This window comes from Chelonia mydas, chromosome 10 (assembly GCF_015237465.2).
Source record: "Chelonia mydas isolate rCheMyd1 chromosome 10, rCheMyd1.pri.v2, whole genome shotgun sequence".
NCBI lineage: Eukaryota > Metazoa > Chordata > Testudines > Cheloniidae > Chelonia > Chelonia mydas.
The window spans coordinates 14,823,345-14,842,486 of NC_051250.2; the positions used below are offsets into that span (position 1 = coordinate 14,823,345).

Sequence of the window (19,142 nt, forward strand, 5' to 3'; positions counted from 1 at the left end):
TACACCAAGTCATTCATTTCACTATAGGAATTACTCCAGTTTGGTGAAAATGCCTATTTTAGATTTTTTTTTGTTTTGTATCTCAATAGCAGATACGAATGACAGAGAGTGAGCTCAATTAATTAATCTTTTTCATTCATGTCACATGGGCTCCACACAGAGCCCATCTGAGAAGAAAATAAGTGACTTCAGCCGTAAGAAGGGGAGAAGAAATATCACTGGTTTCACTCTGGTGAAAGACTTTTGTACTTTGCTTTGCAGACAGCTTAATTTAGACAGATAATGTTTTATTTATCTATTTCAACCACTACTAAAAGCTAAGTCTTGCTCCTTGAATTAGTTCAAGATTTACCAAGGCAATGAAGAAATCAGAGTCAAATATAAAGTGTAGAAAATATTGGGAAAATACTGACAAATGTGGAATTACCCATAGATAATACCAACACATTTACCTATCTGCAGCAATACTTCTGGATCAGAGCAAACATTGTTTTTACAATTACTATGATAAAAATAACAGGTTACCACAATTACATGTACGTCAGAATCCCACAGCATGCAGCCATAAGAAGGACTTAACCTTAGTTATGAGAAAAGAGGCTGTATGGATAAGATTTTGTCACAATTATTTTTAATAAAAGTCACACACAGCTCATGGGCAATAAACTAAAATTCACGGAAGCCCGTGACCACCTGTCTGACTTTTACTAAAAATAATGGGGGTGGGACTGATGGGGGGGACGACTGAAACCCGAGCCCCGCTGGGAGGTGGGTGGGGGGCGAGGATGTGTCTAGCACCTGCAACAGCTGAGAGTCCAGGGTCCCCACCGCGCACAGCTCAGACATCTCGGGCCTCCACCGCCCACAGTTCAAACATCCGGGGCCCCCACCGCCCGTGGCAGCTGAAGACTCAGGGGCCGGCAACTCCGCTCTTCGGGGCCCCCGCCACCCACAGTACCTGACACCTCGGGGCCCCCGCAGTGGCTGGGGCTCCAAGGCTCTGGCCCCGCCACTCAGGGCATGTGGCTAAAGCTGAAGGGAAAATGTCACATAGGTCTCTGAAAGACACAGTCTGTGATCTCTGTGACAAAATCTTATCATTACTCATAACAGAGTCCGAACATATACATCAGGGTGTAATCCTGAACCCACTTTTGTTCTTTCTAGTAATTCAAAAATCCTTAACCAACTAATGTGAAGAAGTGGGGAAGGTGGGTGCAGTGTATGGACTTATACAGACAATTATCTCAACAAACCAATTACTACAATAACTAACTTCCTCTTTTGAGAATTATCTATATGCATCCCCTCCTCTGACAAACCACAATGACCCACCAGGTGAGAAAGATTTGAGAAATATTAAAGCAACTGCAACACTACTCTTCCAAGCTGGCATCAAATGTAGATGCCAAATCAAAGGAGTAAGAACTTCCTCTTAAACCCCACACAAATTTTGCACTTGGATGGAATGAGAGTCTCTGAGACACTGGAAACAGCTACAATGCCCATCACTCCAGGAGAAAAATATGTTGCAGGTCTAGCACGATTTGAATCCTGGGACCTTCAGCAAAGCCCAGAAGTTTGGCAGAAGAGGAAGGCCAAGGAATCAGTCCTGGGTAGGAATCCCCCTAACACACAAACTTGTGGAAGGAAAAGGAAACTAAATACTGAGAAACGAAAATAAACCAACTAATGGCAAAGTCTTCTAGGAAGCAGCGGACACAGTCACTCTGTCTTGAGCAGCAAGCACTGAGAAGAAACTGGAACAACAGCAGATCTTCTCCTTCCTTTATATTCTTGCTTTGGAACACAAGGTAGTAGAGCGTCCAGGCACAGACCCACAGACACTGCTGAGTCAAATCTCCAACTGCATGTGTTCAGGTACACACACATCCTACAGTGGAGCACCCACCGGGGTATATACTAGAAGAAGCAGCTTTTTTCTGTGGGAACTAGTTCTACTACTCCTATTAACCAGAAGGTGAGAGATGTCATTCACCATCAGCTCGTATTTAATAGGATTGTTCCAGGCTCAACATCCATCCGCCCACGCTAGGAATAATTGCAACAATACTCTCTATGACTGTGGAGAGATTTCTTCAAAGACAGGCTAGCTCCTTGCCTTGGCTCTATTTAGCCGACTGTACTATGTTGGGAGAGAGAAGGCACAGAACTTGGCAAATGGTCCTGTTTATAGAACCATCCCATCAAAAATTCTGGCAAAATTATAGAGCAGGGAACTATTGGAACTTAAACTTGACTTTAAAAGCTGGGATGGTAACAGATAAGAGGGAAAACAAGCTGAACTCCATTTGCTTGGCTGTAGATAGAGATTTTAGAATGAGGGTGGAAAGGGTATGGCCAATCCCTGGAGCCTCCTGGAGGTATCTGAGCTCCTTTTTGTATTTGCAGGAAGAAAGATGCATCTCAACTGTTGGAAGAAGAGGTTATGGAACCACAATACATTATTTGCATATGTCTTTTGAAAATATATCTGTCAACAGTAACCTAGGAATAACTGCAGGAACACAATTTACCTTTAGATAGATTCTTAACTAATATACACGTCACAGAAGACTTGGAAACCAGATGTAAATATCCACACATCAAGTAAATACAATAGATGTTGAAAACTATAAATACAAACATGGTCACTTCTAAGTGTAACAGAAGGCAGACCCCATTGACTCAGAATGAACAGGCATGAAGCACATAAGGAAATGTAGGCATGATCTACTACTAATTGTTGTCCAGAATGTTAATACATTTGCTAAATCCAGTAATTAAGTTTCTATTAATTTGATAATGTAGTTTCTACTACCACTGCAAATTAATCACAAACCTAATTTCATTTTCTGCATAATAAATTAAATTATAGAAGACTCCACAAAGCAAGCATATTCACCAATTTAATTTCATCTATTTTTTCACACTTCAATTTTGAATTAAACCCCAAATTTAATAGATTAAAGCATAATCTAATCTAGCACTAACTAAAATAACTATTTTAATCCTGTAACCACTCACGCTTAATCATAATTGAAAAATAAATTTTGAAGTCTGCAAGAAAAAAAAAAAATCAGGCAAATTCCTTATTCTTAAACTGAAATTTAAGGGAAACACTTTGTATCTTAATTACTTTAAAATGTTATTTCATTAAATAGCTCCAGAAAAAACTTCTCCCTTTAGGTTTGTTTAAACACTGATGCATATAATTTTTGTAAAAATCTGACAGGATAACAAAGCTAGAAACTTTAAATATGCCACTTATAAATTTTGAAATTGTGCAAAGAAAATACCATACAGAATAAAATGAAAATGTTATCAGTATAAGATATTTTCATACCAAAGTTGGACACTACAAATTAATTAATCTTAAGTCTTACAATACTTTTCCTAGGAGGTTGCGGGGGTTTTTGTTTTGTTTTTTGTTTTTAAAAAGTAACTACTCCCTTCTATGTTCCTCTTAGAATTCCAAGTCTAACTTCATAATTATTGTCCTCTAAAGCCTACAAAAATTAAGATCTGCCAGAAGTTGTATCTGGAAGGAAACAAAGCATCAAGAGAAATTAATAAGGACTAAGATAGCATAAAAAACACTATAAAAACAATTATCTTCAGTGACTAAATGTGTCCTGATATTGCAATATGTAAATAATAAAAGGTTTTCAAAAATAAGAAATCCTTATCTACATTAACTATATTTTGATTCTCTGTAATTTTCAGACAATTGGGGATATGTGAAATGCTTCAACTACTCTTTCCTTCCCTTGTAGCCTTTATCCATTAAATTTAATCATATGGTTCAGGACTTCTATTATCTACTGTCATGCAACTGCTGTGTTTCAAAGAGTACATCATGCAATACATAATGTGCACAAGATATGTAGGTCATATCTGTGACTGGGAGCTACTTTCACAAGAATCTCAACAGATCACTTATTTTCACATCATAGTCGGTAAGATGTTTGAAAAAACACTATAACTCTAACTCAATAAAGCACTCAGTAATAGTGCTGACCTTGAATACTGAATACAGTTAAGTTCCATAATTACTTATGAACACTAACGTCTAAAATTTTAAAATGAATCTATCAAAATAGGCTTTAGAAAAACAGTTGAAAACTTAGCTCTACATTAAAATATGCCTTTCCAATTCAGAGGTTTAATATTTTTCTGTTTGAAAGAGTTTACAGTCTACTATTCCACTTTCTCTGATTTTTAGTCTTTTTTCAGGATAAGCCAAGGAAGTATTGCTGCAACAGAAGCAAATTTCCATGACCAAGGAAACCATGAAATCCCCTCCCATGAAATGTCAAGCTTCTGTATCTCATATATAGACAACGTCTGAGTGGCCTTGATACTTTTGAGTGTTTGTTACATTAAAACTGCTTTGTAGGCTTTTCTTAGGTAAGTGACTCACTTTCAATTCAACACCAGAGACACATAAAATATAATAATTCTGCTGGCAAATAAAAGTATGAAATACCTAATAAGCTACTTCCCAAAAGAATCCTTTTTATTAGACCTGCCTATTGTTATAGATTTATCTAACACAATTATGTGAATGAGTAGAGAATTTTATAATCTAGCTATCCAAAATTAATATTACCTATTAGATGTTGATAATTTTGGAAAACTGTACATAATACTGTTTGTTGGACTTTTGTGATGAAAATTGTGATTACATTTTAAGTGACTTACATTGTGTGCTTTTAGTATAAATAAGGACTATCGAGCTATTAATAGTTTTAATCTGCCAGATAATTTTGTCATTCACCATGCAAGCAGTCAAAATGTGCTAATCCTTTGTTGAAGTGCTGTAATGTACTTATTTTTGTAAATAGGAGTAATTTGACTGCAGATATGGCAAGAATGGAAAAACTACATACTATACTACAAACGTTCTTTCTCCGGTGTTGTGGTCTAATTTTCTTGCACGCATTTTTTACTACTCCAAAGAGTATAGGAATGGACAGGCACCAGACCATTGTAAATTTTTCAAATGATAAAAATTTGGTTTGTTCTACAGCCATTTTTCCTCCTCAGAAAGGAAGAGTAAAGACCATTTTCGGATCTGAACATTGGACAAACAATACTTTAATTGCAGATTGTTCTTCACCCACGAAAGCTTATGCTCCAATACATCTGTTAGTCTATACGGTGCCATAGGACTCTCTGCCGCTTGAACATATGTTGTAAGATCTCACCTGTTGTAAACTGCCCTTTTAATTTCTGAAATACAGGGTCTTGAGCTGTAGCCTGTGCTCTTCTAGCCAACGACTCTGAAGCTGCACTGGAAAACATAGTGGAGACATTTGACACATTCTCCAGTCCCACTCCAAAGGTACTGACCAACTTCTTGACAAAATTTAGTGTATGGGGAGTGATTTTGGCATCTGAAACAGCTCCACTTTTCTCAAAGGCAACTGAATAGCACTTTGCCAGGCCTTGCTGCAGCTGTCTAAGAACCTAATAAACGAATAAAAGAAAAAACAAGTACATTGTTAGGTCTTTTGATTTGACAACAAATATACACTACTACTACCATCCAATGCGGTACTAGAATACAGCAAAACCAGAATACATTTTCTAATAGTAAAATTATCCTTTACTTAAATCTAGATTATGAATCTTATTTATGTAAGGCCTCTTTCTGCTTCCATTGCAGTCACTGGAAGCAATAGCTGGCCCTTAAGTCAAAATACAGAAGAACTTTATTTGTAGTAGTGCCTGAGATGCTGTTTAGCAAAAGAATCATCAGATATTCAATAAGGGCCTACTACTGAGAGTTGAAGCATTGAGTCTTACCACTGAAAATTAGCAAATTACATAGATGTAACAAATAAAGTGCATCACAAAATGTACTTTGTTCATTTGACAGCTCTAATTTAAATTCTCAGTATTCTGGAGTACATTAATAAACATGAGGAGGTTTTCATAAAATAACAAAGTGTTAGTAATATGAGACCTTATTAAAGCCTATGGTATTAAATCTCTTCTGAGTAGGGGTAAGAAACAATTATTTTGGGAGGCAAACGCTAAAGTGGATAATCTGGTCAAGCAAGATTCCAGAGTATTAAATGTGCTGTATTTACTTTCCAAAACACACAGATCAAATTTAATTTAGACTTTGTGCAGTAGCTCCCAATTCTACTTCACAAACCATCACATCTAAAGGGAAACACAAAGAAACATAATGCAAGAATTTAAAGTGTCCCTTGCAATACAAGATTCAGCGGGAATTCTATGATTAGAAGAAATATTTATCACACTAATTATTTCGGAGAGATTTTTTCCACAGCATCTACATCACTTCTAAGACTATACAAAAATTAAAAGTTGCTACTCTGAAGGCAGAATTGTTAGGGTTATTTTTTAAACAGACCAGTTTATTGTGCAACAGTTTACTAAACAAAATCTATAGAAAATACTGTCAGATATGAAACAGTCTATTATTTTATACATATTATACATCTAAATTTGATTTGGATTTTATGCATGTAAAGTAATTCTGAATAGTTATATTAAGCCCAAATACCTCTTCATGCCAATTCTCTCTGAACCAGACCATTTGATCTACAATTCCTTCCAGTGAGGACAAAAGTGTCGGATGCAGTTCTCGCTGCATATGCATAATTCGGCTGCAGCGCCACATAGGTGCAGTGGCTCTTATTGGCCCAGGATCTGATGCAGAATGAGATTGATTTCCTACTGAACTTGGCTGCTGCTGTCCAGAATCTGGGACAAAACCCAAACAGCACAGTTAACTTTCAGAGAACTATGAAAGAGATGATTGCATGGTATTCAAAAAAATATATTGTCTGAATCTGCTTCCAAAGGAAACTGAAGCTAGTTTTCTATAATTCAGTGGAAAATAAAAGATTAAATCAAAATTGTTTAAAATATAATTTTGTTGCAAATGGTATTTCGTTGTTTCATAAAGGTAAGAGCAAAACATACTTTTTTTTAAAATGAGTGAAGACTTGTACCTTTAATCTTTTTGCATTGGTTTGCGCAATACATTTCCTCTTAAAGTAAAAGGCAAAAGTTAAGATATTCAATTTCTCTCTGCTTTCATGAAACCTCATAACGTAACTGGGACAACAGGTGATCTAGTATCAACAGGCATGAAATTTATCCTAAGGAACATCTCTTACTAAAACTAATTTCTTATACAAAGACCACTGAATGGTCTTATGAATGATATAATTAACAGGTCAATTTCAGGGTATGAGCTTGCAACTTACTAAATGATGAGACTCTGTTTCAAATGTTACCATATGACTTAAGAGCAATGTTTAGGAGTTACAAAGTATGAGGTAGAGTCTAGAGAAAAATGATCAGCTATCTATTATACATGCAGTGATATCATTATTAAGGCAGAATTTGGCATGCAGAACACCCATTTCTGGAAATTAATGTAATGAAAACCAACAAAAAGGCAATATACAACTAATATCAAGAAATAAAATGTAATTTTAGTATTATTGTATGTGAACATTTTTCCCTCTGTAGAGCAATACACCTAGGAAATAGGATGTTACTTAAATAGTGCCCTTTAGAATGTATGCAGAAAATACCCTGATTCACAAGTGAAACAGGCGATTACCTAAACAATGCACTTGTAACCAAAAACAACAAAACAAAACAACTAGAACAAAAGGAAATATTTATGCTGTTCAAATAGTTTTCTTGGGAGCTATTCTTGAGAGACTACATGGGCCAAAAGAATAAGTAGGTGCTGTGGAATCGCTTGATATGGTTATGCTTCACAGGGATTTGTTCCTGAAAATAGCTGGACATATCCCTCATTCCCCCCCCCCCACCCCCCACCCCAATAGATCAAAACCCAAAACTGCTTCTATTTTGTTTGCACTCGTGTGGTTAGTGTCCTTGAAAATACAGTGTGACCGTGAATTTTCGAGAGCATTTACAGAGGAAGTTTAATTCAAGGTAAAAATTTAGAGAACATACATGGCAAGAAGTTTATCTTAAACACTGACATGTGCACTTGAAAGCTGATTCTAAAGAGCTACGTTCATCCAACAGTGAATAGAATGCCATGTGACCTATGCATCCAACCAAAACTAACCAAAAGGAAGGACAGCTTCCTGGCTAATATTGTGGACTGGGACTCCGGAGACTGGGTTCAGCTATTATTCTGACAGACATCCTGCATGATTTTAGGTGACTCAATCTCTATGCCTCAGTTCCCCATCTGCAAACTCAGGATAACAGCACTTCTGTAACTCACAAGGGCTTTATGAGGATAAAAACCCATGAATGATTGTGCAGCTCTCCGATATTACAGTAATGCGGGCACATAAGTATATAGAACTTAATATAATGAATATATTCAACAAAATTGTAAAGTATTCATAGATATTTGCAGACAGACACATGCTAAGCCCAAACAAGTTTACCATTAATTATTCCCTTAGCTCTAAGCCTTGATATGTAGCTGTCCTTCCTAGTGAACTTGATTTACCAGGAAGTCAGGGAATCCCCATTGGAGAGACGAAGTTGCAACTGCCAATTGAGCACAGTGAATTTTACGACTAACAACTCACCACTTTTGTAGCGCTCTCGTTGTTCTATCTTCAGTGTCAAATAGAGGGTCCTGATAGGAAAGTAGACAGCCTGGGGATAGACTCTTCCCACCTATTTGAATATAAACACATAGGAAATTATCGTCAGTATTTTGTTGGTTTACAAAGGGAATCTATAAAGAATACACAAGAGCTCGAGTATATACTAAACAAGTGCATTTCAAGAATTCACTGATTTATTTAGAATCTATCATTAAAGTTCATTTCAGCAACAAAAAAATCCAAACAAAAAGAGGGTAGAGTCATAGAAATGACATGGTGCATCTCTGCACACTGTAGTAAGGGATATCTAATTAGGATTCCCACTATTGTATTGCCTAATAAATCTGGAAACAGCATAATGCAAGAGTACCTGACCCTAGCTCAAAGATCTTACTCATGCACATAATAGAAGAAAAACAGACATAACACCAGTTAGTCTTTAAATTAGGCCACAATTCCCAATGAACCCAATGTCACGTGATAGCTGGGCCCATTAGAGAGTAAACTGACTCCACATAATTGCTGCACTGAATGTGAAAAATAGTCACTTAATGTAAAGGGATACCACTTTCACCAAACAAAGGTTTTATGGCTCCTACAGAAAAAAGTTGAGTACACATTAACATACAACTTTTGCCTTTAAATCTATAAATCTCAGTGTCCATTAAATGAGTGGAACAATGTACCTAACTTGGCCATATGATGTAGGCAAGCATAAGATATGGCAAAAAAGTTTTTCTAGCCATATTTTTTCTTAAAAATATACTGTCCTTACATTTAAATGAGCAAGATATGTACAAATAATCTTAGAGTGTCCAAATGTAACTGAACAGAGATTACTGACATGATGTATATACTTTCCATGGAGTCAATCCAGGAATAAATGATTTTATGAGAAGTTTATCTGGTAAAAATCTCATTTCCAATAAAGTTCAGTTTTTAATTTCTTCTGCAGCCTTAAGGCCACAAATTAATAATACATAAAACTTTTATAACACCCTTCTTTCATCCTATTATCAAAAAAGGAAATTTTTTCAAAAGCATTTAAGGGACTTATGGACCTAAGCCCAATGACTCTCAATGGAACTTGAGGCCTTAAATCACCTAGCACTTTTGAAAATTTTACTAAAAAGAGCTTTATAAATACTGAGCCTCAACAAGTTGGTGAAACAGTTTTTATTCTAACGCAAGAAGTACATGCATCAATCCTCAGTAGACAGCTGAACTCTTGTTTTGAAAGACACAACACCAAGATACAATGAAATCAGGAAGCATGCCCCAAAATATTCTGCTTCCTCAAGGCTGCAGGGGAGTCTCTCTCTTTTCAAAATCTCCATTTTATTGTAATTCTGCTATCTTATATTTCTTTTTAAAACATAGTAATTCTCTCTTCGGACCCTAAAAAAGGTAGGGGCAAGGGCAAACATACAGAGAGTGGGAGCACTGTAAAAATGGAAAGGGAAGTCATGAGAAAAGGGATGATTTTTCCCTTTTGTCAGCATCCAGGGGACTGAGGGGACATTGTAGCCTGGAGCAGCCTAGGCTACAACACAGCCAGCTATCATGACTTCATACATTAGCCTGCATCTTAAAAGGGGTTTTCAATCATGTTAAGATACAATTGTGCTAGCTCAATCAAGTTAACACACATCACCCTTTCTGACCATCGAGACAGGGCCTAGGTGGGTAAGAAGCCTATGCTTGACCATGAACAGCTAACATATTTTAAACTGCTCTATACTAAGTGCTAACTCATTTTCAAACACTAAACCATCAAAATCTAAAACATGTTAACACATTTACCAAAAACAAAACAAACAAACAAAAAAAACCCCATCCTCCCCCCAACCACTTTTTTTCCTAGTCTAAACAGGATCCTAGTGTCAGTAACAGCTTTTGCCAATTTCCTATGGCGGGAATTAAGGGTGAGGTAGCACTATGATGGCTCAGTTCTCCATCCAGGGCCACAAGAATGGATGCAATCCTCTTGTGAAGATTGCTGGACAGACTACAAGGAAAAAAGATCCCTTGACACCCATTTTACAGATTGGTAAACTGAGGCACGGGGATTTAAGTGCTTTGTCCAAGATTATATAGCAAATCATTGAAAGAGCTGAACCCATGAGTTTAGATTATTAGTTTAAACCCCTCAAACCTCATTGTCATTTCTCTAATTATTTGGCAATGCCATCTCTGAATAAAATTCCACATAGGCTTTGCTTATTATTCTCGCAGGGCTAGGTATTTTTAAATTTTTAACCGACATCTCAAGCCCCTTCTACTCCCCCACAAAAAAACCCAAAAAACAAAACACAAAACCCACCAAAACAATATCGGGTTTTTTTTTTAAATCACTTTAGGGCAAAACCAGAACAATTCTCCAATTCCTAATCCTGCATTATATGCATAATTTAACCGTGCATCTTCAAACATGGGCAATTATGTTCACAACAATGCAATATGAAGTACAACACCAGAGGGAAAGTTGTAATGTTTTGTTGCAGACCTGGTATACAATAGTTGTTTATTTAATCTTGTTTCATCAAAAATTCACTTTGAAATTAACATATCCTGTTTACATGGAAAAAATGGAGAAACATGTTCATAATTGTACACTCAGTAAAATTTTGAAATCTTAACACTTCCTTCATTTTGCTTTAAAAATACTTACAGTATCTAATCTTACAAAAACACAGTATGAATAACAAAGAAGTAGAAACAATCATCTGTACCGAACATCCACCCTACCTGACTAATGAGATTCAGAAGAAGCTTGCCCTCTGAGCCAACCAAACATGTTAACAACTGTGGAATCCAAGCAAGCCACTGGATAGGTGGGACACCAATACAATACTTGTCTACTGCATCTGCTAGTGTGTTCTTATCATCATCAAAACTCAGAAGCCAGAGAACCTAAAAAAAAAAAAAAGCAGCTTCAAGAGGATATTTGAACTTGTATCTTTCTGACATTAAGTATTTTCAAAAGGTGATGTATGGAATCTGGTCACTAATAAGTTACATATTTCACCCAAAAATGTTTAGGTTTCTAAATATTAACCAAAAAATGTTACAGCAGAAGAAAGCCCTGCATAGCCAACCATATTACACAAGACAAACTACAGTAAATGAAAAAAATTATCAAACTTTTATTTACAAGAGTGCATCTGCACAGTCTGTGGAATCCATACAATCATTAAAGAAAAACATCTATTGTATTTTATATTAGAGAACACAGAACTTTGAAAGAAAGAACTTCAAAATGATACGTCCTCAGAAAAATCCTTCAACTGTAGAATAAAGATAGGAGATGGAGGCACATTCTGCAAAATCATCAATTAGTGGATTTTATTTATGCAAATACATGCTAAGAGCATTAATTGAATAGAAGCATATTTACTTATGGATCTGTTAAACTATCCATAGTGGCAACTGCATCCTCAAGAGATCATCTTGCAAACTACCTCCCCTCCACAACTGCATGAAATCAACTCCTCTCCCATTTGTCTTCTGAAGCAACTACACACTCTGTTTATATGGAAAAGTAAAATATTTAATATATTTTACATTATTTGTGATAAATAATATAGTTATTTTAATCTTTCAATTTATTTCACTTTTTATATCACGGTTAGAGAGTCTAACCTTCAGCTAAATCTTTGTGAGTAAGAGATTTAAATTGAATCAAAATGCTCAGTTTTCATTTGATTTTATATGTAGCTTTTTCAGAAGGAAAAAAACCGTGTAGGTGTCAGTCAGCCAATCTTTGGCAGTTTGAGGTTGTTCACATTTCCAGCATTTAGAAATAAGCCTCTCAGCCATCAGCAAGTCTTCACATGTGAATTTTGCTTTATATTTGTTTCACTGTCATATCATAATACTTTAAACTTGGAACCATTCAGTTTGTATAACTAATTCTAGATGATCAGTGACATGCCTCTCCTTTGTTTAATTTTGGAGGAGAGCCCAAAGCTCACGTAACAAGGTGCACTAATGTACCCTGTAGCTTTGAGAACAAGGAAAAGCTTGCTCCTCAGTCCTTTATGAGGAGTACAGCTCCTGTGAAGAACCCTTTGACATCACTAGATATTACCTCAGCTTGGTTTCACCAGGAGGCTTGTGCTGGAATTGTGCTGAGAGAATTTACTTGAGAGAAACTAGAAGCAACTCAGTGAAACAACAAGAGACACTCTGAATAAAGGAAATGAACAACCTTAACATAAAGTACAGGAGAAGTCAGGCGGGGGGAGTGGAGAGGGGGTGAAAAAAGAAAGCAACATCCCTGTTTTGCTGCCTTTTATCACACTGTGTACATTTTTCAGCGCTCTTGGAAAACGTTCAGCTTTTACCATTGCAAAAATACAGCTTTAACAACAAAAGCCCATAGAAAATGGTCTCCGGTCAAAGAGTCTCAGCAGAGATGGTATCTTATTTCATTCATCTACTTACGGTGAAAGTCTCAAAGCCTAATTTGGAACTTAAGGGTTAATATTATTAGGGATGGGCAAATTCACCTTTTTCTTAAAAGGAAATTAAATGCAAAATATGTAAGTAAATGTAATACTAAGCTTGTGCAGTTAAAATTGCAAAACAGGTAATGCAAAAGTTAAGACTACAACAGCAATTTGACTTTGGCTGTATTGCACACATTTTCTGGGTTTTTTTCTGACTATCCATGTCCATTCATAAAGTAGACAATGAGCTATACAGCTAAGCTAACTCTGATGCTGGAATCTGAATGTTTATATTTTCAGAATTTTTCTGATTTTAACTATGTAACCTTAATGCTACATTGTTGTTTGTATTTGAATTAAAAAAAAAAAAAACACCCCAAGTGCCAGTTATTTCATGAGAAAAGACATCTAAAGTAAAATTCGGTGATTTGGCAACATAACACTGCCAGTTAACAGCAGAGCACAAAGATAGTAAATGTATTTGTCTGATGAACTAAAAATAAAAAACAAAGCCCAAGAAATTGCAGAAAAGGATGTGTTAATTGTGTTTTTAAATCTTTTAGATAATACAAATAAAGTTCAACCACAGCTTCGATTATGGCAGCAGTGATATCGTTACCACCTCTGGTGGAGTCAGAAGGGCCGTTCCCCTACAATTAAGTAAAAGAAAGAGGTGTTGGTGTAGAAGCTAAAATTCAAGAGAGAAAATCTTCAGTATTGTTAATACTGTTTTCATTTGTTAAATATTCAGCTAAATTAAAAAGCAGAACTCAAAGTTCTTGCTAATAATCTTTGTCTTATATTGTAGAACTAGATTGGGAGAACAGTAACATCCTCTAAAGCACCGGATGTGTCATCATTATTCATAAGGGATATTTTCTGCACTTTTGCATACGAAGGGAGAATATTTCCCAGCAAAGAATGTCATCAGTTTCAGATTTTTCCATGAGGGTTGTTAAAAAGTGAACTCTAGACGGTGAAGACATACATGCACAGTGAGAGCTGGTTGCCATGTTATAAACGCCAATACATACATACACAAATAAATAAAAAGGAGGAGAGCTCATACAGAAATATTCTCTCTTATTGACTAGTTTTAATTCAATAACTGTTGTAAAAAACCCCAAACCCTTATAATTGGTCACTGAACAATATAATATGGACAAATGTAAATTCAAGATGATTTTCAAGGGCAAGACATCTCCCATGCAGAGTTCTCTTTGCATAGTGGACTGGAAATGCAGCTGGAGGAGCTAAGTTTAGTCCCTACAACACTCCTGCAGTATAGGATGGGATTTTGGAGAGCTGGAGTCCAAGATTATTGATGTAGTTGCCCTGTTCCTCAACAGCAGTAGTAGCAAGAACTATGCAGATTGGGGAGGTTGATTTTAAGATCTTATACAACAGGAAGTGCCCTTCATCTGGACTCTAGTGGCTCTGATTGGAAGAGGGGCCAAGAATAGCCTCCTCCTTTATGCTGGGACCTATACAATCACTGATGCATACTGCATTAGACTGAAATATTGCCAGGCAGTATTACTTACTTTCTGAGGCTTATTGAGCAGTTAAAGTTGTAGCATAATGTGTAAACCAAACCAAACGTGTGTTGTATCTTATTCATCTGTGCTGTCCTCCTCAATGCTGATGTCCCAAGGAACAACTTGGCTCTTATTATGCAGCTGTACAATAACCATTTCTTAAAAAATACATTTTCTAGGTCTTACCTTTGCTAAGTATTTTCTTGATTTGCTCTCATTCTGATGGCGACATGCATGCAGGTAGCAAGTAATGGCAGATACTCCTAGGTGCAGCTGACGTTCTTTCACAAAGATATTCTCCAAGTAGTCACCCCACATTGCCCAAGCCTTCACTAACACATCGTGCATCTGCACAGCTGCAGAAAAAGCTTTATTTGCTTCTTCAGACCTGCAGGATTATAGTACGTGACTAATTTGAATATTTATTTTACCTTAATAAAAACTAAGCTGCGTAATAAGTAATCACAAAACATGGCACTCAACCTGGTTATTTTCTTAATACTGAACTGCATTTTTATTATTCAGTTCTCTAGTAATGAGGTTCCCCCTCTCCCACATTGTTAGCTTTCCATGAGCTTTCTTATGCAAAGCTGAATGCTTATTAAAATAAAAGTTTCATAATAGGAACACCGAGATACTGTTAAAAGGTCTATATTTACCACCACTTGGAAAACTGAAAAAAATCTTCCTATTAAAAAAACCAACAACCAGCCAAACAGCCTGTATTTTCAAGCAAACTCTCCTAGCAAATAATGAATAAGGAATTAAATATAACAGCCTTTCTTTAGAATTCATCTGATCCTGCCACTTATCCTCTCATCCCTTGAAGTCATGATCATCTATCTCCTAATGATCTTCAAACAATGTTTGAATTAGTCTCCGACTACAAAGAGGAAAATAATGACAATTCACTGTTTATCACACGTGCACAGTATGTCCCTTGTGTTTAATTTCCTTCTGGGAATTCCACATGCCTCCCCTCATTTTTCGGCAAAATTCTCTCTCACGCTTGTTTACCGAGCAGCAGGAGTGGTATAAAACTGACCCAACCCTAGTTGATTTCATTTAGCTAGGCCACAGGGAAAGCATTTTGTCCAGGCATGATCTTTAGTTGGGGGTAAAGAGAAGCAAAAGCTAGTTTCCCACATTAACATTCCCCCCAAAAAGCACTTCAGTCAAAATTGAGACTTGCTCCCGTGTTGCACCTGCAGAGCAATTCTGCTGTGTCTCAGAAGCAGGGGAAACGGATTAGGAGCAAAATCACATTCACTACTGTTGCAAGGCAAACAAGCAACACTTGTTTGCAACACTGGCGGAAAGAAAAGGTGGGGAAATAACACAGGAAGGGTGGAGGAAGGAGCAGCCAGAAATATTTCTCCATGATGAACAGAAAGGCAATGGGAGGGAGCGGGGGGGGGGGGAATTTGGGAGGTTGTGAAGGGGAGAAGTCGGATTGGTAATGTATTGATACCACATCCAAATTCCTTGTCCAGCACATTGAGGACTTGGAAATGAAACTCACAAACAAATGTGAGAGAGATTTTTGCAGAAGAATGAGGGGAAGAGTGTGGAATTCCCATACTGAAATGAATAAAGCCACCAAATCAACGTGATCGGAAAGTGACTCCTTCCATCTCTTCACAGCCAGAACATGTGGCTTTCCGGAGATTGAGGAGGATCACAGATCTCTGACATACACTTTAATTTTAGGAGAGGGGAAAAGTGAAGGTTTTGGCAACTAAAACTCTATTGAATTCAGAGAGTCATAGATTCCAAAACCTGAAGGAACCACTGTGATGTCTGAAAACTACTTGTATAGTGTAACAGACTCCCTGTGTAGTGTAACACAGGTCATAGAACTCCCCCTAACATTGATAACCTTAAGACCTTAAATATTTCCCATTCTGATTTCTTCCCCAAATACAGAAGGTTGTGCATATGGTGCCAATTACCCCAATATAAATTAAACTCTTGAATCTGTATAATATGGTGCACACACTAAGTACATTTCAAGTACATTAATAAATAAGAGATGAAAGACCTCACTTCAGCATCAATTTTTATCCCTCTCACATATGTACTGCAACACTGAAATGAGGAATCTTTCAAAGCATTTTGGGCTTCTTTGATATAGAAGTGCTCGAAGATAAATACATTCCTCTTACTAGGTAAGTACTGGAATGAACAGTGCTATAGTTAAGTATTGCTTGTGTTTCTCTATTAACAGTGAACCTTAAAAATCTCATTTTAATACAAAAATATGAATATTCAATTCAGAAGACCACCCAACTTGTAATTATCTGTAGCAATACAAAACCTAAGTGACCAGCATTAGGGAAAAATCACGATGTAAATGAAAATAACCTTGCCTGTCAAATAGCTTATTAAAAACTAATTACTCTCAATATTACACAGACACTTATTTTCCTCCAATAGCTTTCCATGTCCTAGGTTGTGCAGTCTTGGAACAGATTACTATGAGAGCAGTCTGATGAATGACTCTCTTTATCACTACTTTCCATTTCTACCAACAGGTTTTGTCCCTAGTCTTCCCTTTCTCTCCTCTTTCCTGTATTATTTATCACTCTGACACCACCGATGACTCTTTATACTACCTTTATCACCTTGTTCACAGAGTTGGCGGCAAAGGGGGGATGGTACACCCACAGGTGACTTTTAACTTCCAGTTCAGTTTATAGGCAGCAAAGAATTCACTCATTCGCTGAGGCGTGCAATGCAAAACTGCCACTTTCATTTTGCTAATTGTAGGAGACAAATACATTACTGAAATTCTACACTTAATTTAGTATACTTTTGCAGAAAAGGGAGAAGAGTAAATATCTTATAATTGCATTTAAAAACTTACTATTCTACCCCATAAATCTGCTTGGATTCTAGACAGACATCATTAATTATTTATTTCATCTGCCCCCATTAAAAATTTAAACTGCCTAGCTTTCAGATGAAGTGTAAAACTAAGGCCCATTTGTGGCCATTAAAGATCCTCTTTCACTTCCCATCAAAGTAATTACATTCTGCCCTGTTTAAAATTCCCTGTAGTTTCCGTCGGAGAAGATAGTCATCATTCCCTGCCCTGATCTGTTGTGTAGTGTTGCAGTGTACAGTTTAAAAGCTGATGAATTTCACTCAAGGAGTGGCTACATTGTACTGATAAGTGAAGTGATTCCCCTACATAAAGCATGCAAGAATAATGCCTTTATAAATGGGTATGCAAATTCCTGCTGAATTCTACTGAAACTGCATAGGTGCCATGGGACAAAATTTGACCTATAGCTTGTAAATTAGTTTGCCTTCTGGATTAAAGGTGCCGTATCCTTCCCAACAGTAATAAAACACTTATTAACATGGAGGGTGAAAAACAGGTGGCAGGTATCTGTTTAAAAGGAAGCCTTAGAATTGAATGTTTTTAATCTGCTACAGGCAAGACCTTTGCAGCGCATATCAAGCTTTCAATATGATTATTTGAAAGGAGTTTATTATATGGCACTGCCATATTGTGTGATTCAGACTATTTAGACAATTTGCTGTATCTCGTCACCATTGTTTCTTATTCCTTTAATAGCTATTGTTTAAGAAAGGGATGTACAGTGAACAAAAGCATACCACTTTTGCTCAGTAGACAGCTCTGATTTTATGGGTTGAACAGAATTTTTTTCATAAGTGAACTGTTTTCTCAAAGTAATTCTTGACCCAAAAACTTAATCATATTGATGTCTCCTTTTTTGGCAGCTCCCATCTTACTATGATATTATATTTGTCATACAAAACAAACTAGGCAGAGAACTTCTGAGTCCTAACCTCACTGTGGAGCCTTGTACAAGTCAGTTAACTTTACTTTTTCTCAATATGTAAAACTTCTCTAATAGAAGCAGTGCGAGGATTACTTGATCTAGTTTTTCCACAATATTTTGAAAAGGTAAAGGGACGTGTATTACTATTAAAAACCACATAGAAGCTAAGTATCAGCGTGTATATTCATTTTTATCCTGATTTTATACTGGTTTAACATTTGAACAACTTAGCTGCTTAAACATTTTGTTGAAATATTTATGTTGCACTTCTCCCAGATGCATGCTGGTATCTCATCCAACCAACATACTTACTTGTTAATCTGAGCCAAGAACATTCCCTTCAGTGCATAGAACTCAGCCGTCATCTCCTTGGTGAAATACTTCAGATTAGTAGATTCAATAACCTCAAGGCCCTATTAAACAAATTTTTATGAAAGAGCCTGGTACAAAGAATTCTGTATCAATAAAAGGAAAAAGCTTCCTAAAAAGCTGCCAAAATAGAAATTCTCTTGACGTTTAATAAGCAACAATCTGTTCGAATTCTTAAATAAATAAAAAAATGCTTTCTAAAAATCTAAACAGATGCAGAATTTTTTTCAACTTTTCTTGGCCTTTATGCAAAATTCTTTATTGGGTCCTATCCCTTGCACTTGGTAGGCCATGAACTGCCTTTTCTACTTTTAAATTTCACTAAACCTAATACTGTATGTCAGTTTCTTTTGCTTACCATCACATTCCATTTTTCTT

At 36.5% G+C, this 19,142-nt stretch overlaps 1 protein-coding gene across 13 annotated transcripts in view; it reads right to left on the reverse strand.

Moving 5' to 3' along the window:
* LOC102937591 (transformation/transcription domain associated protein) overlaps positions 1-19,142 on the reverse strand; it is a 157,087-nt gene that overhangs the window by 25,300 nt on the left and 112,645 nt on the right. For 11 of the 13 annotated variants that reach the window (XM_043523258.1, XM_043523257.1, XM_037911505.2 and 8 more), the window contains 6 exons: positions 18,708-18,808; positions 14,770-14,971; positions 11,343-11,507; positions 8,574-8,664; positions 6,542-6,741; positions 5,211-5,472 (listed from right to left, as the gene is read on the reverse strand). In XM_043523258.1, the coding sequence (XP_043379193.1) occupies positions 5,211-5,472; positions 6,542-6,741; positions 8,574-8,664; positions 11,343-11,507; positions 14,770-14,971; positions 18,708-18,808 (1,021 nt within the window). Of the gene's footprint in view, positions 1-5,210; positions 5,473-6,541; positions 6,742-8,573; positions 8,665-11,342; positions 11,508-14,769; positions 14,972-17,198; positions 17,343-18,707; positions 18,809-19,142 lie in introns of those variants that run through there. The other 2 variants (XM_037911510.2, XM_037911509.2) reach the window with 2 other exon arrangements.